The sequence below is a fragment of the Ambystoma mexicanum genome, chromosome 9, assembly GCF_040938575.1.
Source record: "Ambystoma mexicanum isolate Mex_15411 chromosome 9, UKY_AmexF1_1, whole genome shotgun sequence".
Classification (NCBI taxonomy): domain Eukaryota; kingdom Metazoa; phylum Chordata; class Amphibia; order Caudata; family Ambystomatidae; genus Ambystoma; species Ambystoma mexicanum.
The window spans coordinates 926,072,815-926,093,244 of NC_090931.1; the positions used below are offsets into that span (position 1 = coordinate 926,072,815).

The following is a 20,430-nucleotide window of genomic DNA, read 5'->3' on the forward strand; positions in this document are numbered from 1 at the left end:
CCAGCTTGTGAAGGGAGTGGCAGGTGACTGACAGATGATCCCGGACTTGCTCGGGCGAGCTCTTAGGGAGAATTCTCGTTCAATGGCTAATTTCCCTTACCTAGTGAGTCCCCCAGCAGCTTTGCTGGATTTCTGGAGTTTATTTTTTTCACTTGTTAAGAGTGTGAGATTTCCCTCCACTCGTACTCATGTTTTGCCATGTGTATTTCATCTGTTTTTGTGATTGTGGACTCTGGAGTACACCACTTCAGTAGCCCCATTCTTTTGTGTGCTACACATCACCTTCAGTGGTGTGACACAGGGTTGTCTTTTAGACTTCCCACCGACTCCATTTCTGAGGCTGACTACTGTCCCCCAGAAAAGGGTAAAGTTGCCATTAACTTTACATAGGGCCTCATTACATGGTAGGCGGTAAGGGTTTACCGGTACCGGTATTTTACCAGTATCGGTATTTTACCGGTATCGGTAAATCCTTACCGCCTTACTACAAGGTCCCTTTGCGGGTTGGGGAATTTAACGCCTGCTTTTTGCAGGCATTAAAAACCAACTCGCAAAGGGACCCAGGGAGCTAATTACGGTACCGCAATTTGCGGTGCCGTAATTAGCGCCTTCCCCATTCCCATTATGCCCTATGGGGCAAAAATGGGAATGGGGAAGGGCAATGGTGGAAGGGGGAATTACCGCCCCACCAACCTTGGAATGGGGTGGTAATTCCCCTTTCCACCAAGGCGGTGCCGGTATTTTACCGGCATGAACCATGGTGCTAATAGCGCCATGGTTCTCCCCCTACCGTGTAATGAGGCCCATAGTCATTTAACCACAAATTCAGTACACCCCATCTTACATGGAGTATTGGAAAGGGTTACTTCTTAGCCCTTTTTATCTGTACCTCCTAGAGCCTTGTTTTGCTCTTTTAACATTTAGACGTGGCTGGTGGCAATGGTATCTACCTTAACTTTTCTACCGTGTCTATACTATTTAAACGTGGTACTGTTTTAGGCTATTATATTAGCCTCAAACATAAACTCGCTTGACCAAATACTCTTTCTTTTAGCTCCGGTCGGGTTTATTCGCCATTTCTTTTTGTTAAAGTCCTTCTTGTCTTTTACTTGGCGCGGCAAACTGGGTTTGCCTTCTTTGTTCACTGTTTTTTGGTGGGCGTCTGCCAAGAAGCCCTCCTCTAGGTGCCTGGGTGTCTAGGTGGGCTGAATGTGAGGGAGGGGTGTAGTCACCCCCTGCACAGGGTATCCTAGGAAACCCAAGTCGCACTTTGCCATGATTGTCTGAGGTGGTTGTCCGGGCTGGACAACCCCACTGCTACGTGATTGACAGCCAGGCTGTGTGAATGGGGGGTTTCGCATAAAAGGCAGGACTCTTGGGCTGGAAGTCAGAGTCGCCACTGGAACTACAAGGAACCGAAGAGAAGCGGAGAAGAAGACAGCTGCTGCAACTTCCCCGTCCCGGTGAAGCCCTGCTGCAGTCCTGAGCTATCTACCCTTCGATGACCAGAGAAGATCCAGTCCGGAGTCTTCTTCCCTTGAGCTTGGTGGGGTCAACCAGCTCATCTTCCACAGCCAGAGGATCCTCTTCTGAGTTGAAATCGATGCACCCTGCTGTAGTGGTCCGGATAGCCATCTGAAGAGCCTCTCCTGTTTTTAAGGAGCGCACCTTTTATTCAACGTCGCTGCTGCTGGCTTCATCCCTGCAGAGAGCAGACCCCTCCAGACGTCCTTCTCGTCACCACGACCGAAGCACCAGGAACCGTGGGTCTGCAGGAAACTATCAGGAACAACTGCCGTGGCACCAGCTTCTTCCTTGAATAAGGTACTGTGTTCTGCTTCGAGGAGCTAGGGTGAATCCCTTTTCTCGTCATCCAAGGCTTGCCCTTGTCTTCCCTCCTTCTTATAACCTTTGTTTCCTCTGTTGACAATATCCAAGTACTCCTGGCAACGTTGAATCTTGAACTGTCCCACTGTGTGATCCTCGACAACAGGAACCCGATTCCACTTGACACTGGCCCCAGCCTATTGACTATTGTATTTCTGTCAACGAGTGTTCTCTGATTCTGTCTGCCCTGATAAAAGTATTGCCTATGATTTTTGCCCCCAACTCTCTCTGGTTAACTCAGGTGCTAAGTGTGTTTTTGCCCCGGTAAGATTTCTTGCCGCGGATATGCGTATCTTTAGTAAGACCGAACTGTCATTACTGTCAAAAAGTGATTGCATATGTAGTCCCGGTAACATCTTTTGTTTCACAACAGCGGTCCGTTAAGACATAGGGTACTTACCTTGCGTTATACTGTACCAAGTGAATTGGCTTTGTGTAGTGTATTTTACGTGTGGATTTGAATTTATAGAGGTGTTGTGTTTTGTAACAGGTGGTTTAAAAATAAATGTTCTTATATTTTTTACCTGAAACCCTGAGTCAGTGTTTGCTTGAGTCACAGTAATTGTGGTCCCTTTGTGTAATCTCTGCTACTGCTCATATACTCTTGAGATAAGCCTGGCTGCTCCGCTACTGCTACCACTTTAACATAGTAGTAAAGGCTTGTACCAAAGGTGAACTTGTATTACCACCTGTAGTCTTAATTGTGTGTAGTGGTCCCTAAGGGCACTGCACAGGATTCTGCCTAACATGAGCACGCCCTGATCAACCAATCGTCCATGTAGGGGTAGACGTGAATCCCCACTTTCCCGAGATACGCTGCCATCACCACCATGAGCTTGGTGAAGACCCTCAGGGCGGAGATCAATCCGAACGGCAGTACTCGAAACTGAAAATGTGAGTCGCCAACTGCGAACCTCAGGTACTTCTTGTGCTTGGGATGAATCTGCACATGAAAATAAGCGTTCTTGAGGTCGAGAGACACCAACCAGTCCTGAAGTTGAAGGGCCTGGAGGACTTGAGAGAGAGTAACCATCTTGAACTTGCCCTTCCTGAGGAGCTTGTTCAAATCATGCAAGTCCATGATGGGTCTCAATCCCCCGTCTTTCTTCGGGATCAAAAAATATGGGGAATACCATTCCTTGTTCCTCTCCGCTACAGGCACCAGTTCTATGGCGCCTTTCTCCAGCGGGGATTTGATTTCCTGTGCAAGGAGCGTGTTAGGCAGAATCCTGAGCAGTTGCCTTAAGGAGCACTAGAGAAGATTAGGACTAGAGGTGAGAGCAATAAATCCCCTTTGGTATCAGTCCAACAAAGATTTAGTTGGTAGCTGTGGCTGAGCAGTCAGACTTATCTCAAGAGGGAGATGAGCAGTATTCAGGGTTTACACAATAGGCCTACAGTACTATGGGCACAAGAAAACACTGACCAAAGCTTTGTATTAAAAAGTATATATATATTTATTTTATACACTTCTAGTAAAACACATTTACCACAGCCATCAAGCAAGTTAAAAATAAGTCAAAGAAAAATATACACACTCCCTAGTTAAATTGTAGACCAAGTGAACCAGAGTGAAAACTGAGCAAAAAGGCAGAGTGAAAACCACACACAAGGGATACTCTAGCAATTTCTCACAAGGGAGGGAAAGCACAAGTTATACAGAAATATCTTCTTACACACCCTAGCAACACTTCCCATAAGCTTGTGAACCATTTTAAGCAAGACAGTGCATCAGTATAGAAAATATTTAAATCAAAACTGAGCAAAATGGCACTTCACAAGTTTTAAAAAGAGGAAGGATAAGGTGGTTATAAGGAGTAGGTGCACCAACACAGTTATAGTTGAGAAGCAATCTAAAGAAGGCAGTTCTAACAAATTTAGCCAGAGTCAAAAGGCCTGTGCCAGAGTTAGTGGTACAGGGCAGGGGCCCAGGAGCAAAATGTTCTTGTAGCTGGAGTCAAGTCTTTGATTAACGATTTTGAAAAGGTGGATGCAGAAGGTGAAAGACAATGTTAAGAGAGAGGGGCGGCCAACCCAACAGGTAAGTAAAGGATTTAAAACACCTTTAGGTCTACCGCGAAGAAAGGGCAGCCTGGCAGAACAATGTACCTTTAAAATGAAGAAGTGGCTCCTGCAGTGGCGGTTGTTCCTGGTAATTCCTGCAGTTCAGGGGGATCCAGCAGAGGAAGAGAGGCTCTCGTCGTGGAGGAAGGTTCGAGTTAGTGCACTACCCAGGGATGAAACCAGCCGCAGTGCTGCCAGAGGAATAAAAGGTACGCCCCTTTAAATCGTGGTCTGGGTGGACTTGTGCCTGGCTATCCGGCCTCCGAGTACAGGGTACTGGTGATTTGACCAAGGCAGGTCCATGAAGGCGATTGGCAAACTGGTTGGCCCCACCAGCTCAAGGGAAGAAGGCTCTTGCTGATGAAGATCTCTCGTTGTGTGGAGAAAAGTGGTGAGATGCTGCAGCAAGGGCTTCACTGGTGGTTCAGGCGTTGCAGATGTCTTTGGCTTCTCTCCTCTTCGGCTTCTTAGTTTCAGTGGCGACGTCTTGCTCTTCCAGTCCTCAGGACCCTGCTTTTATGCAAAAAGAGCCCCATTCATACAGCCTAGCTGCCACTCACACAGTGGAGTGGTCATCCTTGGCGGGAGACCCTCCAGCCTATCAGGATAGAGTGCGACATGGGTTGCTGAGGCAACCCTGTCCAGAGGTCTTACTCCCCCTCCCAAACAATGTACCCACCCCAGACTCAGTGGCGCCGAAAGGAGGGCTTCTTGTCAGAAGCCTGCCAAATGGACGAACAAAGGATCCCCGACCTGGGTTAGGAGTTTAGAGAAAGATGCGAGAAAGAATTTATATTAAAGTTCAGGCAAATAAAACCTACCGGAGTAAAGTTAATATAAAAATAAACCGGCGGTATTTTAGAGGCTGTCAGAAAATGTGGTAGCCTCGAACAATGGGAAAATCCCATAAGGAAATATTCACGGTCGAATATTTACAGTAGTAACCACTGCCACCAGCCAGAAACATTAGAGAGAGCGACTGTACGGTGTTAGGCAGAAACCTGTGCAGTTCCCTTTGGGAACAATGCAAAAGATTTAGGACTACAGGTGTTAGCAGTAAACCCACTTGGTAGCAGTCTGTAGCACCCAGATTTACCTGGTAGCTGTGGCTGAGCAGTCAGACTTCCCTCAAGAAGAGTTAGGCAGTATGCAAAGTATACACAATAGGCACTCAGACACAATAGCACAAGCAAACACTGACCAGAGCTTTGGTATCAAAGTATATCATTATTTATTTAAAAACACACTGTTTGAAACACTCCAGCACTCTTATTGTAAAACACTCGAAACACAGTTACTATTATAGTATATACAACCCTTATTCCTTATCAGACAAGTCTTAGTTAACACCACTTATTTCCAGACAGAGGTGAGCGCTTAACTATAGATGGCACTCCAATAAGTTCATGAAGAAGGGAGGGGAAAAAGACAGAATATGTGAAGATACACCACTCTAAGATTTAGGAACACTTTTAGCAAGGCAGAAGAGCAAAAGTCACTTGTGAGCCAAAGTCCATAGGCCGGGCCCACTCTTAGAGAGAGCAGAGCACAAATGCGCCCAAGATCACACAGTTACACTAGGCTTTGAAAGTCTTGCAGGGAGTTCAAAAAGAGTTTAGAGAGGCTCAGAAAAGTTTAGCCAGGGTGTCCCAGGCTAACCCAGGTTCGAAAGCCGGGGGCTAAATCTACCCTGTACAGTCGGTGGCAAGGGAAGCCAGGCGGAACACGGTACCTTAAGTGGGAAGGATCCTCCAGCGGTGGCAGTTGTTCCTGGCAGCGGGTGCAAGTCTCGGCGTCGTCCAGGGGAAGAGAAGATCTCGACTTGGAGGAAAGATGAAGGTCGTTGCACTGCCAGGGAAGAAACCAGCCGTGGAGTTTTCCGGTTAAAGGTATTACCCTTTATTTCACGGTCGTGGTAAAACGTGGTATTCTGGTTGCCGGGGTGCTTGGCACAGGCAAGGCGGCCACGAGATGCGTTGGGAAGGCGAAAAGACGGTGAAACTGGTTATACCCACCAGTCAAAGGAAGAAGACTCTCCGGCGGGAGATCTCCTCTGTCGTTGGGAAAAGTGGTGAAACGGTCCAGCAGGGCTCCACCGGTGGTGTCGTCGTGGTAGGTCGGCTCAGCTTCTCCCTCGTCGGATTCTTAGGTCCTGTGGCGACTTCTGAAGTTCCAGTCCCCAAAGCACTGCTTTTATGCAGAAAACCCCCATTCACTCAGCCTAGCTGTCACTCAAACATGCTAAGTGGTGAGCCGGCCGGCTCACCACTTGGGCCAGTCAGGACGGAGTGCGACTTGAGTTGCCTAGGCAACTCAGTCCAGGGTGCCTAAATCCCCCTCCACCCCTCCTAAGTACCACAGACAGAGTGGCACCACTTTGGAGGGCTTCTGTGGAGAAGCCCGCCAAAAAGTGGAACAAAGGGCTCAACTTGGGTTGGAGTCACAGAAGAGAACAAAAATGCCATTTTAGAACCGAGTTTTGGCAAAAAATACCAACCGGAGAATTAATAATAATTAAATAAAACGGCGGTATGTTCGAGGCTATCGTAATTAAATAAATAAAGATAGTAGCCTCGAACAACGGGAAAATCCCATAGAGAAATATTCGCGGTTGAATATAAAAAGTAGTATCCACTGCCACCAGCCAAAACTCGATCAGGGGGGACGGAGACGTGCCCCCTCGACTAACAGACCCCGAGGCAATTGAATTGCCCCGGCCAGTACGTCCACAATATGATGATTTGTACTGGTTCTGTTCAGGATTCAAGACTAGTAAAGTCAATGGTGACTTTACATGCCCTGGGAGACAGTAGTCAGTCCCAGGGTATGGAGTATATACTGGGGGGTCACTATGACACCCCTGTGTTACTGCACTGAGGGTGCTGTGTAACACATCACAAAAACACATGAAGCCCTATGGAGTAAAAGACCCCATAGCCCATTAAACACATCTAGAGTCAAAGGAACACACTCAAATCATGTCCAAGAGTGAGGGTAAAAGAGTCTCACTCTTGGCAGGAGAAAAAAAGAAACCCCAAAAATCCAGCAAAGCTGCTGGGGGACTCACTAGGTTAGGAAATTCAGCCTAAACAGAGAATTCTCCCTAACATACGGTACCCTCTCGAAAATGAACATAGGGGAAAAACTATTAACCCCTTCCAGTACCTCCATAGTAAGATGGGTTGTACTGGTTAAGTTCATAAAAATTGACTAGTAAAGTCAATTGGGATTTTACATGCCCTGGGAGACAGTAGTCAGCCCCAGGGTATATGGAGTCTATGTTTGGTGGTCGCTACGACACCCCTGTGTCACTGCACGGAGGGTGCTGTGTAACACATGTGAATAAAGATGGTTCCTATGGGGTTGAGAAAATCCCAAAGACATTAAACACAAAAAATAGCCTAGAACACACATAGCAAAAATGTCTAAGAGTGGGAAAAAGAGTCTCACTCTTAGCAGGAGAAAAGAAACAAACACTTCAAATCCAGCAAAGCTGCTGGGGGACTCTATAGGTAAGGGAAATTAGCCATAGAATGAAAATTCTCCCTAACAGAGCGGATCCTGACTCTTCAAAGAGACATTCCCTGGTGGATTGTCATGAGGCCTCTGCCGGAAATGAAGACAGTAGCCGTGGGCTATGATCTCCAGAACCCACACATCTGAAGTAATGGCACGCCATTCTACAAGATGCTGCGCCAGCCTTCCCCCAATCGGCAAACCATGGGACATGGCCTCATGACTGAGCTGAAGCGGCTGCGGCAGTGCCTGAGGGCAAAGAGGCAACTGCTTGAGCGGCCTTGGCACTTCGAGTACCCTGTTTTCCACCTCTGGTACTCCTACGCTGGACCCTTTGACTTGCAGCTCCCCTCGATCTACCAAAGGTAGAGTAGTATCGAAAGGAAACTCCCCTCCATTGCTGTCCCCTAGGACGAAAAGGCGGAGGTTGGTGGACTGCAGCGCTCAACGACTTTGCTGCAGCCTTTGAGGTCTGCAACCTCTCAAGGCTCTCGTCAGCCTTGCTGCCAAAAAAGATGTTCACCATCAAAGGGCATGTTGAGAAGCCGGGCTTGTACATCAGGAGCAAACCCCGACTTCCGCAACCACGCAAATCTGCGCATCACGGTGCTCGCCGCCATGGACCGGCTGACACAGTCTGCCACTTCCAGACCCGATTGAACAGATTCACACATGGCATTCTTGCCATCCTGTACAAGGGCAAGAAAGCCATCCCATTCCTCCCCTTCGGGAATATGTTCAGCCACTAACGAAACACAATTCCACAGAGTGTGAGTGAAATGTGCTAAGGCACACACAGAGTTGGCTGCTTTCAAAGCCATACCCCCTGAAGAAAAGACTTTCTTCGCCCAACCGTCAAAACGTTTGTCTTCCCTATCAGGAGGGATGGTAGGGTACAATGCCTGTTTTGCTGGGGCCGTAGCCGCCTGCACCACCAAACTCTCCGGAGTAGGTTGCATGGACAAGTAGCCGGGGTCGCCACTGGCTGGGCGGTACTTTTTCGGCAACGACTTACCCACTGCCGGGAGATTCTCCGGAGCAGTCTAAGCCGCTGCCACCCTTCTTTGCAAGGCCATATGGAATGGCAGTACCGGGTCAGTTGGTGGACCGTAGTCCAAGTTATCTGTCAGGTCATCCTGCAGAAAATCCACTCGTGGCACAGACCACCCCAAGTACTCGGTCACCCTCGGCATGAGGCGCCTGTACGAAGAGTCAGCATGCGTACCAGGCTCAGGCCTGCCAAACTCAACCTCCGGGGAGGTATCAAGACCACTGGGGTCGTGCAAAGACTGACGCAGGTCTTCCAACTGGCTATGACCAGATAACAGCTTGTCAGGAACCTCATCAGGCACCAAACCTTCCTCAGACCCTTCCTCCACCTCAGAAATATAATCCAGAGGCTGGAACAAATCCCTGGAAGAGGGCACAGAAAAAGGCTCAAATACAGGCCTTACCGACTTCTTGAGGGCCTTCCTCAGAGTTCCCACCGACACACGGGGTACCTCCGGTAAAGCCTCTACAAAAGGCGTCAAGGACGTCGACAGAATCGGTGTCGACGTCGTGCGTGGCGCCGATGGCTTGGACACAGGCCTCGAGGGTGGTGCCCCGAGCGTGTCTTTCGACGGTCTCGGCGCCGATGGCGTCGGTTACTTCCTCGGAGGCGGAGCCTCGAGAGTGTCCCTCGACGGACATGGTGTCGACGTCTTCGTAGAAGACCTCAAAGGCTCCTCCGGTCTCGAGGGCGTCGAGGACCGGGACCTGGAGCGGGCATGGCTAGAGCGATCCACCTTGTCCGACCGAGACCTCGAAGGTTCCCGGTGATCGCGCCGACCACTCCAGCCCAAAAGCGTGCGAGCGGTGGCCCTAGCACGTTCCTTGCCGGCTTCCTTCGAAGGCGCGGACGGAACGGAGGCCTGCGATTGGAAAATCGCCATCATCTCCGTAAAAAAATGCATCCCATTCCGCAGGAGAAGAATGCTTGTTGGGACAAGCAACCCGCCGACAGGCGGAGTCCTTGGACGAGGAAGGAGACCGGTGACAGCGCTTCCGCGAGTGCCTCGAAGAGGCGGAGGAATGGCGGGAACCACTCCGGGACGAGACCCCATGGACTTACACCGATGACGCGGATAGTCACCTCTCAAATCGTCGGCCGAAAGCCCCGCGGATTTTGACTTTCGGGGCTTGGACACCCTACCAACAGAAAGCTTCTTCTTCTGCTCCCGCAAGGCCTTCGAAATTAACAACTTGCAATCATCATAATCATCCGTGGCGTGGTCCTCACCGAGGCACCAGAGGCAGGTGTTGTGCGGGTCCGACAGCGACATCTTGGAACCGCAGTCCCGACACTTCTTGAAACCCGGCCACGGGGTAGAAGAAGACGAAGACATTTGGATATCTTCACAAACAAACAAGTTCGAAGAACCGATAGAAGTACTCAGAAGAACCGAGATGCGCCGAGATCTCCGAAGCGAACACGTTCGCAGAAAAAACGGAACTGAGGCTACGGGTGTCGTGCGTCCTACTTATAACATGCAGTGACGTCGGCTCGACGGAGGCCCTCGAGGACAGCTTATCGACGTAATCGACACAGGACGCAGAACATTTTCCGAAGCAGTACAGCTGTGGTGATTATCTGTCATAGATGTGGAATATGTCAGAGGAATCAATCCATTCCAAAAAAGGGTCTGTGGAAATTCTACTTGAAAAATGGCGCTCATTGATGCACCACTGTTCCAACGTTCACTCCTGGACAGAAAACCAACATTTTCACCAATTTTCACCAATGTGCACATGGACCTTTTCTATCAGAGGAACAGGAACGCAAGAAGTGGTTGGTTCCATCTACACCTCCATACACAGCTCTTGAAACAATTGTGTTTGATAAAAACTCTTCCAAGAGACCTGATGGACTCACAGAATTCTGTCACACCAGAGATTTGGAGGTGTTCCACAATATGTGCCTAAGTGCAGGCCCAAGAGGTTGCATTTTGGCATAGACAGTATGCAATATCGAACATTACTTGCTGTATTAGCGCATAAAGAGAATCTAGGCAGAGCGCAATAGAGAACTGCAGGAAACTTTAGAATGCTTCGTTACACAATGACCCTTGCAAAACTAAGCAACAAATGGGTTGCCAAGCCGATATACCAGGAAATGGAATTCGATTTAGTGAAAGATCTCATTTGGCCTGTGTGGGCTGTTAGGCAGAAACCTGTGCAGTTCCCTCTGGGACCACTGCAAAAGATTTAGGACTACAGGTGTTTGGCAGTAAACCCACTTGGTAGCAGTCTGTAGCATACAGATTCACTTGGTAGCTGTGGCTGAGCAGTCAGACTTCCCTCAAGAAGAGTTAGGCAGTATACAGAGTATTCACAATAGGTCAAGAGACCACTGTAGAACAAGTAAACACTGACCAGGGCTTGGTGTAAAAGAGATATCATTATTTATTTAAAACCACATCTAGAAAAACACACAGGCACTAATAGTAAGCAATTCAAAAACATGGTCACTAAAAGATATACACTCCCTTAAAAGAATATTAGACAAGTCTTAAGTAAAGCCCCACTTATTTTCAGACAGCGGTGAGCGCTTAACGTAGATGGCACTCTAATAGTTTGTTTTAAAAAGGGAGAGAAAACCAGAGAACAAGTTGAAACAGATCCCAACACTTTTACCAGAACATAACAAGAGAGGAAGGCAAAGTAAAACCGTGAAGTTAGAGTTCAAGAGGCCGGATCCACTTTCAGAGGATCCAAACGAAATGTGTCCAAGGTCACAAGGTTGCAGTGCACAAAAGTCTTGTAAAGGTTCAAAAAGGAGTTGGACCAAAGAAAGGGACCAGTTAGAGGGTCAAGGCGGCCAGCTCAGTCCAGAAGGTTAAGGGGTTATTATTACCTTGTATCAATCTTTAGAAAGGGAGGCCTGGCGGACACGGTACCTTAAAGTGGTGAGAACGCTCCAGCGGGGGCAGTTGTTCCTGGCAGCGGATGCAAGTCGGTGCTTCGTCCGGGGGAAGAGAGGATCTCGTCGTGGAGGAAGACAGGAGTCCGTTGCACTGCCAGGGAAGAAACCAGCCGCAGAGTTTCTCAGTTACAAGGAGCGGTCCGGTGATTCGCGGTTCAGTGGTGAGTGGCTATCCGGCTGCCGGGGTGCTTGGCACGGGCAGTTCGACCACAAACCGGGCTGGGGTGCGAAGAAAGAAAGGTAAACTGGTTGTGCCCACCAGTCAGGGGAAGAAGCCTCTCCAGCCGGGAGATCTTCTCTGTCGTCGGGAAGTGGTGAGTCGGTTCTGCAGGGCTCCACCGGTGGTGCCGTCGTGGTAGGTCGGCTCAGCTTCTCCCTCGTCGGATTCTCAGGTCCTGTGGCGACTTCTGAAGTTCCAGTCCCCAAAGCCCTGCTTTTATGCAGAAAACCCCTATTCACTCAGCCTAGCTGTCACTCAAACATGCTAAGTGGTGAGCCGGCCGGCTCACCACTTGGGCCAATCACACAAGAGTGCGACTTGAGTTACCAAGGTAACTCAGTCCAGGGTGCCTAAACCCCCTCCCACACCACCTGTGGTACCCAGACAGAGTGGCACCACTTTTGGAGGCTTCTGTGGAGAAGCCCGCCAAAAAGTGGAACAAAGGGCTCGACTTGGGTTGGAGTCACAGAAGAGAACACAAACGCCATTTTAGAATCGAGTCTTGGCAGAAAATACCAACCGGAGAATTAATATTAATTAAATAAACCAGCGGTATGTTCGAGGCTATGAGAATTAAATAATTAAAGTTGGTAGCCTCAAACAATGGGAAAATCCCATAGGAAAATATTTGCGGTCGAATATAACAAGTAGTTTCCACTGCCACCAGCCAAAACTCGATCAGGGGGGACGGTGATGTGCCCCCTCGACTAACAGACCCCGGGGCAATCGAATTGCCCCGACCAGTACATCCACAATATGATGGTTTGTACTGGTTTATGTTAATAATTTGGGACTAGCAAAGCCAATGGTGACTTTACATGCCCTGGGAGACAGTAGTCAGTCCCAGGGTATGGAGTCTATGGTGGGGTGTCACTATGACACCCCTGTGTTACTGCACGGAGGGTGATGTGTAACACACATCGTAAAAACACATGAGACCCTATGGAGTAAAGGACCCAATAGCCCATAAAACACAAACAGTCAAAGGAATACCATAAATCATGTCCAAGAGTGGGAGGAAAAGAGTCTCACTCTTGGCAGGAGGAAAAAAACAAACTCCATAAATCCAGCAAAGCTGCTGGGGGACTCACTAGGTTAGGAAATTCAGCTTAAAGAGAGAATTCCCCCTAACATAGGCCATGCATACTCATGGAATCGATCATGATTTTGTTCCTAGGACCCCTTCTATTGCCACAAATTATTGCAAACGAGCCCTGTCCACCAAAAGAGAACCTTGTTGAACAGTTGACTTCCTGGTATAAATGATTAGCAGCGGTGTATATGTCCCACAATGTTTGTACATGACCAATGGAAATCTATGTAACTTGAATTTCAAAGCTATTAAAAGTATCAAGCAGTATTAAGCGTCCAAATTGTCTTTTCCAATGTATCCTCTTTGTCAATTTCTTTTGCAAGAAGTGCCTGTTGGAGGATGCCATACAGTGTAACTGTGTTTTCCCCCTTCCCGCTTTCGGCCAGCTCTTGTGGGTCCTTCACTGATCAGGGCACGGGAGTGTCAGATGGATATCAGCATGAAAGCAACTGCGGGGTCTGCAGTTGCCTTTGCATGTATGTGTCCAAATAGACAGAATAAATACATGTCCCACTAAGGAATGAGACCTAAGCTAAACTTGGCATGCAAGAACTAATGACTGTAAGCAAAACACTGTATGAAAGGGGGCTGTTGTGAAATAGGTGCATTCTGACCTATATGTTTATGGGGGCATGTGTTAAGGGTCGTTTGTTTGTTTGTTTGTTTTGTTTTATTTGCTTGTATAGCGCACTGAACCCTGAGGTAGCTACGCGCTTGACTTGTATAACTAGTTACATACATGGTATAAATAAAATACAGGCATATAGGACATTACGTTGTACATAAATGGGGTAAATATTATACAGGCATATAGGAAGATACAGTGTACAGTTGAGAAGAATTTACAAAGAAGAATGCTGTGCTGTAGTACAATTATTTACAATATTATACAAGGATTTACATGTTGAATGCAGTGATAGAGCTGTAACAGATATTTACCAAGAATACAATAGTCTATGTGAGGTTCGAGTGGTGGAGAAGAGCCAGGTTTTGACTTTGAAGCGGAATATTGGGAATGAGTGTTCATCTCTTAATGCTGGGGGCAAGGAATTCCATGTTTCTGCTGCTAGGACAGGGAAGCTGGTTCCACCTGATCTTTGGAGTCTGTATTTGGGATGGTCAGGCAGTGAGCATAGTTGGTTCTAGTGGGTCTGGAGATGGTCTTGGTGCAGAATTTGTCGGGCAGGTATTTCGGGCGGTGTTATTGAGGCAGTTGTGGGTGATCATGAGAGTTCTGAACGTAATTTTGTCTTCTATCCGAAGCCATTTGGCCATCTGCTTGGCTTGGGATAAGTGGTCAAAGTGTGGAATGTTGAGGGCTGCTCTAAGAGCGGTATTCTGTAGGATTTGTAGCTTGTGGATGTTTTGCTTACTGGTACCTAGATGATACAGCTTTGTGTGGATAAGAAAGGTCTACAGGCCGTTATTAACTTAATGGTATAGGCCGAGGAGGAGGCTGTGGCATTAACCTGTTTTGAAAGTGACAGAGTGGAGTCGAGGTAGACCCCTAAGGTTTTGTCGTTTTTGATGACATTGCTGATGTTTCCATCTATATTAAATGAATTGTATTGTGGGTTAAGTTTGTTAAGCCGTTGTTTGGAGCCAATGAGTAGGATCTCGGTTTTGTCATTGTTTAAACAAAGCCCATGCTCCCCTCAATGCAGGAATCCACTACAATCCTCCTACCCAAGCCAGGGAAAGACCCCCAGCCTCATACAGGCCAATTGCAATGATGAACATAGACGCTAACCTCTACTCCAAGATCCTGGCCAATCGGCTGTCCCACATTCTCCCGACCATAATTCACCCCGTTCAAACAGGCTTCACCCTAAACAGAGCGGCGGGGCACAACATCAGGAGAACCCTGAACCTGGTCGACATCGCTCATCGACGCTCCCAGGGCCTTGCACTGATGTCCCTAGATGCTACCAAAGCATTCGACAGGGTAGACTGGTCATTCATGGAGCTCACTCTAGAGGCCTTTGGCTTTGGTCCAACTTTCCAATCCATGATAATGGCCAACTATAAATCCCCCAAGACCCTCCTGAAGATCAATGGTTCCTTATCATCCCCGATTCCCATGACCTGTGGGACAAGGCAGGGCTGCCCGCTATCACCCCTGCTCTTCGCGCTAACAATGGAACCCTTTGCCCAAAGAATCAGACGGAATAAGCTCATCAAGGGTCCACAAGTAGGGCCATCCCAGCACAAAATTGCATTATATGCTGACAAAGTCCTACTGACGCTCTCAGAACCCAACATCTCAGCAGAGCACGCCCTGGTGGAAATATCGAACTCCGGGAATGTCACCGGCTTCGCTGTCAACTTCTCTAAATCGGTGGCCCTAGGCATCGGCCTCCAACAGGAAGAACAAGAGGCACTGTCCAGGCTGTGCCCGATCGCATGGAAGAAACAATCTATCCCCTATCTGGGAGTTCACATCACAGCACACCCACGAGACACATACCAGGGAAACTTCTCCAGATTATTCTGGGAACTGGAAGGGGATCTAAAGCGCTGGGCCACCCAGGAAATCTCGCTAATGGGACGGATTACAGCTGCCAAAATGAACCTGCTTCCGAGATTCCTCTACGCGTGCTCCTCCCTCGCAGTAGCCATCCCAAACTCCGCTCTCCAGGAGCTGCAGAAGAAAATGCTGAAGTTCATATGGAGAGGCAAGAAGGCCAGAATTCCCCACAAAACGCTCATTGGCAGCTCTAGACTGGGGAGATTGGGGGTCCCCGACCTTCGGGCTTACAGGGCGGCAGCATAGCTAGCACATGTCCGTGCCTGGCAGATAATCACAGACCGCCCTAGATGGGTAGAACTGGAGCAGGCGCAACTACCGCTCCCCCTGCGATTCCTCCCACACATCCAGCCCTCCCTGAGAGAACACTGGAACAACCTCCTACTAACAACCAAACACACACTAAGCTCCTGGGACTGGGCTCTGAAACAAAAGGGAATCCTGAGAGGACAAAGCCCCCTCTCTCCAATCTTTCACAATCCAAACTTCTCGCCGGGGACGAACGCACGCAATTTCGAGAACTGGATTGACGATGGCCTCGAGACCCTGGCTCAACTTTACGATGGGATCACTCCCCGCACCTTCGAACAATGCAAGGCAGTGTTCCAACTCCAGGAAAACAACAGATTTATTTACTGCCAGCTACGGCACTGGTGCTCGCATCCCCAGACCCTCCAGGCCACCAGTCGCCCTTGTACCCCCCTTGAATTAACACTTAAGGACTTACCAGCCCGGGGAAGGACCTCGTCCCTGTATAGACGCTTCCTGGGGGACTTTCTAACCTCTAGAACACGGTGCATGGCCCAATGGGAGGCCGATCTGGGTCACCTGATCGACGACCAGACCTGGGTGGACATCTGGACACGTACCCACTCCTCATCGACCTGCATCACCAATAGAGAATGCGCATACAAGCTTATGTTGCGATGGTACTTCTCCCCCCTTAGACAGATGAACCCACGGGTGAACTAATCCTGCTGGAAGGGATGCTCCCAGCCTGGCTCCTTCTTCCACATGTGGTGGGCCTGCCCAAAGATCCGGCTATTCTGGGAGCGATGCCTAGCGACGATCGGACACATTACCGGGATGACACTCCCCCTAGAACCCGAAACTGTCCTTCTGGGGTTCCGACCCCTGGGGTTTACCCTTGCTCCGGAAACAGAGCAAAACTGGTAACGCAATGTCTCCTGGCAGGTAAAACTGTGCTAGCCCGATTCTGGAAGTCCCCAGACGGCCCCTGCATGGCCCACTGGTGGGAAAACTATGGGACATCCTGATCGCGGAAAAGTTGACCGCAGCAAGGGCTGGATTCTTGCACCCCTTCCAGAATGTCTGGGCACCAGTGCTGGACTACGACCAGTGATTCCCCGCCTTAACATTTAAACCGCTCAACACTCGATGGGGCCTGAAGGATAGGGAGCCCATCTGAGTAACAAGGACAGCGGACGAGCCCACTGAGCTAAGGAACTGGAGGAAAGTGGCTGGAGACCAGAGGTGAGAGAGAGGGGGGCAGGTGGGTGAGGTGTATAAACTAAAGTGAACTGTCAAGAGTGAAATCCTTATGCAATGTTCTTTGTAATTTATCCTGTCTTGGTTTAAAATAAACATTTTTTTTAAAAAACAAAGCCCATGCTTTCATTTTATGAAAACCGTTGATCTCAGTTGACACTCTGTGTTACGCCAAGAGAATGGAAATACCAAATATAATGTACGTTTTACTATAGAGGAGTTTATAGACGAACGAGTCAAGGTTTCATTTTCTGACCGGTATTGCTGGCTTACATTGTAATGGGTTGTTTGTTGGGGCGTATTGTGACGACACGCAAACACAACCTGTATGTATTTGTCTTTGTCCCGGGCACATGGGCAGTCCAGCACCGAAATGTATGGAGACCACGTCTGGGTTCCCCCAGGTTCCACCAACGGCAAGTTCGTTGCTAATATTCCGTTATAATGCTGTCTATGTGTTGTTCAAATTCTTCCGTCAGCTTCCGCATCCGCATCGCAATGCGAGTTAAACATACTCCACAGCACTAACCTCTCAAGCACATCACAGACTCCAACTTTCCACAATGTTTTCTCTGTGTTTCAATTTTTTCTGGTTTGTGGTCATTATTAGGTTTAACCTGGTGCAGAATTAAAGGGTAAATGGATCAATTTGAATAAAGAACAGCTACTGAGATATATTTCTGTTATGTTTTCTGCACAGCTACATCCTGCCTTTCTGCGAATGTCATTGTTTCCAGATACCCAGTGACGGCTTCTTCAGCAGGCAGTGGCAGATACACCTAAATGGCTGGCTTACAATTACGCTGATGTGGGACGATCGCCCCGGACCGATATGCCCTTTCGTGGTACCAGAGACTAGGAGCAACCGGACATTGTTTACGGTGGTCTAGCAAGAAGCTGATGCCGAAGCCTTGCGATTCAAGGTGAGCCCAATGCGCTCCTTCTACCGAAAGGAACACTGTGTGCCTCATGATAAAGATGTGATGTTCGAAAACAACAAAATAAAAAATGTGGTTGAATATGGAAATTTGTGGATGTTCTCGGAGCGTTTATTGCGAAATAAAAGCACATTATCAATTGCAAGAGTATTGGTTTCCTTTAAAAATAGTGTTTTCTGTTCCGATTTGGGACGCGCTGGGCTGTGAGAGGATGTGTGTGTTGATATTCCAGGTTCTGCGTCAACTAACGTTAAGACGTAGGTGATGACTGGGCAGGTTTGGCTGCACTGCACACTAACGTTATGAAAATAGATGGAGAATATCGCTAGGAATAGTAATGTCATCTTCAGGGGCGGGGGATATGATTTAGTGCCACAAGGGCAGTTCAACTTAGGGCAATGCATCAACGGATAAGATTAGCACAAGATGGCCATGCCCCTCTGTCTGATTTCGCATTTGTAAAAGCGAGGAAAACTAAGGTACGGTGCATAGGAAATGTTTTTACGATCTATCACAGTACGCTTAAAACCACATGCCCGAACGCTTGAGACAATAATATTTTTGAGAGCACTATTCCTTTAAGAGTTACTTGCTTTCATTACTACAAATAATGGTGTAAAATGTTTGTAGAGTAAATAGATAAAACTGTAAAATAAGCCTTCACTCAAATGTCAAAAATTATTTACCACCAAAACACGTTACATGATAGAAAAAGCTGACACTTAAATACTAAATATATGTTCTAATTAGTTATATAGGTTATCCATATGTTAATCAAAAGATGGAAAGTGCATGGCTGTATCCTACTGCCTACCTCATTTTCGGAAGAGCTGGCTGACAGAAGTACTTCTTGGGCATCATAAAATTCAGACACAGATTCAGACAAAGAAAGCCGGCCATCATGAGCAATTGGCTGTGACAAAGGAAGAGTGATATGCATTGGCTCACCAGGCTGTAAAAAACAAAGGTGTGTGCATGTTAGATCAATGTAAGTAGATGAATTTATGTATAAAAAGCCACGCTTCCTGTCTGATGCAATGTTTGAATGCCTAACCTAAAGCATATCAAGGCGTAGAAGAAATGTTTCAAGTCCAGTTTTTCACTTTTTTAAAATAAAAATCTGTTTATTGTAGTTAAAAACACATTTCAATACAATAAACGGTAACATATACTGATAACCTCCACCACAACAACTTAATGGCAAATTCCCTATCCATAAACCAGACCTGTTCCTCCTTCCTTATCCCAAAATAATTCCCATACATGCCATGACTCGCTTGATCTCATGTGGAGTACTGTAAACTTAACGTAACAGTTTAAAGCTTAGAGTCTTGTTGGGAAAAGTAGCTCTGAATTGATATTAGCCATTGCTAGAAAGTCCCACATTCAGGAGGATACATTTTCCTTCCAAGAAGCTACAATACTGGGTTTGACTGCCAATAGAAGTTGCTATGCCGGTTTCCTACCATTTGGACATTCATTTAAGACTTGGTGTCCTCAGCCTCAAAATTGTGAAAGTAGGATGCTCTGGAATTTGATAGCCCAGAATGTTCTTTATAGCCACCACCCCTTAACTCGCTACAATAGGATTTCAGTTTTGGGCATCACCACCATAGGAATATCTCATTTTTTCCACAATTCCTCCAACATGCCCTGTGGACTCTAAAAGAGATGCTTTGTGGAATAGCCAGTGTCTAATACCAATCAGCCATAATTTTGCATTGAATTTATCTATTAGAGAAACATTTAGTGCTTTTTATCGCTCACTCCTTCATTGAGGTTTCACTAACCAGAGACATCATCTTCCATGTGCCTGTCATATGGGTCCCCAAGTTCCTTTCTTTATTAGCTCCTCGGATAAGCAAACCATACATGTGATTGTTTAGTCTGCTTGATGGAGAATCTGCAAGTACACATTTCTCACGGTCAGTGGGGACATAAGCAATGCTTCCACAAACTCTAGGGCAGAGGAGACAATGCCATAGATGCAAGTAATACAATCTCTCTGTCTCCTCTATCTGGTTCTACGTGTTTAGAATGACCAGAGTTTGGACTCATGGGATGAATGTGACCCTCATGCTGTTAGTCGAAGGAGGGAAGAGTGTGTCAGAGCTATATGCGGCTAACCGGGAGGAGTCAAACCCTGCAGCGGTAGAGCTCTGCACTAAATGGGAGACTGATATGGGGGAGTAAATCACGGATGGTGAATAGGCAAGGGCCCTTGAGCACGCAAAACGGGTATTGAGTGATGCCATATTCCAGTGGATTCAATATGAAATAGTCTGGAGGGTGTAGATCACGCTGGTGAGGGTAACTAAGATGGTGGAGGGGGTGGACCCAGTGTGCTGGAAATGTAGGTGGGAGGTTGGGACCTTCCTGCATATGTAGTGTTGGTGCGAGCGAGTGGTGGGTTTTTGGGGCAACATATGCTCGGAACAGTAACTACCAACTGGGATGAGCGCACAAGTTATGATCAAGCACTGTTTGCTGGGGTTATAGTCTGTGGGGAGGTGCAAGCGTAGGAAGGGGTTGACCAGACCTCTGGCACTGGGCATCCTCTTGGCTCGAAGGACGATTGCTATGGCCTGGAAGGCACAAGCTGGCCCCATGTTGGGTGACTGGCATAGGAGCTGGTGGAAATGGGTGAGAGTCGAGATGGATGAGAGTGCTCGGTTGCAGGTGGGGCAGGGTATGGAGCCCCGCTACACGATA

At 47.8% G+C, this 20,430-nt stretch overlaps 1 protein-coding gene across 3 annotated transcripts in view; it reads right to left on the reverse strand.

The window, feature by feature from the left end:
* The window catches only part of OSBPL6 (oxysterol binding protein like 6), a 3,803,429-nt gene that overhangs the window by 1,569,812 nt on the left and 2,213,187 nt on the right, over positions 1-20,430 (reverse strand). For all 3 annotated transcript variants that reach the window (XM_069616111.1, XM_069616109.1, XM_069616110.1), the window contains one exon: positions 18,533-18,670. In XM_069616111.1, coding sequence (XP_069472212.1) covers positions 18,533-18,670 — 138 coding nt within the window. The remainder of the gene's footprint in view (positions 1-18,532; positions 18,671-20,430) is intronic.